The 3232-nt window shown below is 14.0% G+C and overlaps 2 protein-coding genes across 2 annotated transcripts, besides 7 other annotated features; both read left to right on the plus strand. All coding sequences in view use genetic code 6, as the record gives it.

The window, feature by feature from the left end:
- The first annotated feature begins 7 nt into the window (after window positions 1-7).
- Window positions 8-43: a microsatellite.
- Window positions 44-682: 639 nt separating this feature from the next.
- IMG5_009530 (hypothetical protein) lies at window positions 683-1865 on the plus strand (the record flags this gene model as incomplete). The annotated part of the gene is made up of 1 exon (XM_004039753.1): window positions 683-1865. Exon 1 carries the CDS (start codon window positions 699-701, stop codon window positions 1863-1865), a length of 1167 nt encoding a protein of 388 aa, XP_004039801.1. The 5' UTR covers window positions 683-698.
- Window positions 740-803: a microsatellite.
- Window positions 748-797: a microsatellite.
- Window positions 1866-2210: 345 nt separating the features above from the next.
- Window positions 2211-2258: a microsatellite.
- Window positions 2225-2260: a microsatellite.
- Window positions 2225-2267: a microsatellite.
- Window positions 2229-2324: a microsatellite.
- A 310-nt stretch (window positions 2325-2634) lies between these two features.
- IMG5_009540 (hypothetical protein) lies at window positions 2635-3184 on the plus strand (the record flags this gene model as incomplete). The annotated part of the gene is made up of 1 exon (XM_004039754.1): window positions 2635-3184. A coding segment is annotated over exon 1 (486 nt), but the record flags the coding sequence as incomplete, so codon positions are not given.
- Window positions 3185-3232: the final 48 nt, after the last annotated feature.

A 3232-nucleotide genomic window follows, 5' to 3' on the forward strand; every position in this document is an offset into this window, starting at 1 on the left:
GATTGTATATTATTAATATTTTTATTCTTAATATTTTTTTTATAAAAATATCTTTCTATTGTAATTATTCTTTTTTATTTTTTAATTTTATTTTTATTATGTCAATTTATCAATTTATTATAAGCTTTAATTTGTATTAATATTATTTTATTTATTTGCTTTATATGATTATTTTTGTTTTTATAGACAAAATTAAGTTTAAAATAAATTAACATTCTATGAAAATTATTATTAAATATATAAAAAAAATATTTTTATTACTAACTTACTTTTATAAAAAACTTTAATTTTTATGTTTTCTATTTTTATTTTCTTTTTGTGACTAATTTTTAATTATTTTTTGTTTTTATTTATAGATTTTTATAATCTTATTATTAATAATTTTTATTATTTTAATTTGTGATTAATTTTTTATTCAGAGTTTTATATAATTTTTTTTATTTAAAAGTTTTATTTTTTTTAATTTGTGATTACGTTTTGAATTTAATTTGTGAATATTTATATTTTGTTTTTAATTTATGATTATAATTTTTTCTATTTTATAAATTTATTCTAAAAAAACAAAATTTATTTTTATTTTTGAAACTAAAATTACAGAAAATTCCACATAAAAAATAAAATATATTTCTTCTAAAATAATTTATAAATAAATATAAAACTCTACTTTTTTTAATAAAACTAAAAGAATAAATAAAAGCATGAAAAAACTATCGTTATTATTCTTAATAATATTAATATAATAATCACAATCATAATCAGAAACATAATCATAACCATAAACATAACTATAATCATAATAATAAGAAGAAAAATATTAAAAATGCTTATGTTAAAAATAATTAAAATATCTTTCTGATCCATTAGAAATAGAAGGAAAAGCATCTGTAGATTTAAATGACACTTAATTTTTATTATAATTTTCTTATGAAACAAAAGATAAAGATGCATCAACAGCTCTTAAAAATAATAACGATGTTGTTAATAAAGTATTAGAAGAATTAAAAAAAGATGAATCATTAACTATTTCTACTAATAGTTTTTCTATTCAAAACGATTATGATTATGTATAAAATTAAGTTACATAAAGAAGAGAGAAATAACATGTAGGATATAAAGTTAAAAATTAGATTTAAGTAAAATCTTCTGAATTAGAAAAGGCTGAAGAGGTGATTTAGACTGCTATTGAAAATGGATTTAATACTGTTGATTTTGTTAAATACTTTCCTGATGATGAATAAATATAAAAAGTTAAAAATGAATTAATTGGTGAAGCAGTTAAAAATGCTTAAAAAAAGGCAGATATAATTTTAAAAGATCTCTAATATAGTGTTGACAGTTTAAAAACTTCTTCTATTGATTATTAATAAATAAAAGGATAAAAAATGACTATGCATGTTACAGTAGAATTTAATATTAAATAAAATATTACTGAAAAAAAGATAATTGAAAAAAATTAAATATTTTTTATAAATGAAAAAATTCTTAGTTTATTTTATAATAAAATATATTTTTTTTATTAAATTTGTGATTTTTTTAAATTTTCTATTTAAATTTATTAATATATTATCTTTATTAAGTTTTTTTTATTGAATAATAATATAAAAAAAATATTTTTAAAAAATTATATATTATATATAAGAAAGCAAAAATCTATTATTGTAAAAAAAATATTAATTTTAATTTAAATTAAACAATTTTTATAAAAAAATGAAAAAAAATATTAAAAAATAATTAAAATAAACATTTTTATTATTATTATTGTTTTTTTTTATTAATATATAAAAAATAAATGTATTAAAATAATTTATAGATATATTTCAGTATTTAAAAAAAAATGTTATTATATTTTTTTAATTTTCTTATGATTTTTCTATTTATATTTATGATACAAATTATATGTAATTTTTATATTTTTTATTAAAAATTTCAATTTATTAATATGTTCGAATAAAAATATATAAATTAAAAAAAAATAGCTTATAAATATAATTATATAAACTAAAAATAAATGAAAATTATTTTTATATTTTTTGATATTATATTTTATTTTTTATTTTTATAAATTTTTCTATTAAAAGAAAATATTATAATGTATTATTAAAATATAATTATAAAAAATTTTAATACGTATCATTGTATAAAAATAATTTATTAATATATAAAATAATATTTTTTTAAAAAATATATTTAACTAACAAAATAAATATAGTTTTTTTATTTTACAATTTTTATATTTTTATTTATTAATTTTTATTTTTATTCTTTTAATTATATATCATATTTTAAATTTTTATATTTTATTAATTTGTGATTATAATTTATTTCTTTATTTCTTTTTACTTTTATCTATATTATTAATATATAATATAAAATTTACAATTTATTTTAATTTATGAAACTAAAATTATAGAAAATTAAACATAAAAAATAAGATAATATCTATAAAAATTATTTATAAATAAAAATATATAAAAAATACTTTATTTAAAAAAGATTTAATAATAATAAAAAAATGAAAGTACTATCATTATTATTCTTAATAATATTAATATAATAATCATAATAATGTAATTAAACTGATTAATAATGCGAATGTTAATTATACTTAAGTAATCTATCTGATCCATCAAGAGTATAAGGAACTGCATCTACATCTTTAAATGATACTTAATTTGAAATATAAGTTTCTTACTAAAATATGGATAAAGATGTTAAAACTGCTCTTTAAAAAAATAATGAAGTTGTCAAAAAAGTATTAGATATTTATAAAAAAGATGAAGAATTAAGTGTTTCTTCTAGTGGCTTTACTATTGATTCTTCTAGTTATATTGATTAAATCAATGAATAAACTTAATAAAATGAAAGAGTTTTTGAAGGATATAAAGTTAAAAATTCGATTTTAATAAAATCTTCTAATTCATAAAAAGCTGGAAAAGTGATTGATGATGCTATTAAAAATGAATTTAATGCCGTTGATTTTGTTAGATTTTCTCCTGATGATAAATAAATAGAATCTGCTAGAGAAAAACTACTAAGCGAAGCAGTTAATGATGCCAAAAAAAAAGTAAATTTACTTTTAGAAAATCTAAAATAAAAAGTTATTGGTGTAAAAAAAGTTTATGATATTTATGAAAAGATAAATAACCCTAAAGACTCTGATGATAGTCCTATATAATTTTATGGTGGTTCTCGTAGTAGTCGAAATGAAAATAGGACAGAATTAAATTCATCT

Source organism: Ichthyophthirius multifiliis, assembly GCF_000220395.1.
Source record: "Ichthyophthirius multifiliis unplaced genomic scaffold scaff_1120509249523, whole genome shotgun sequence".
NCBI classification, from domain to species: domain Eukaryota; phylum Ciliophora; class Oligohymenophorea; order Hymenostomatida; genus Ichthyophthirius; species Ichthyophthirius multifiliis.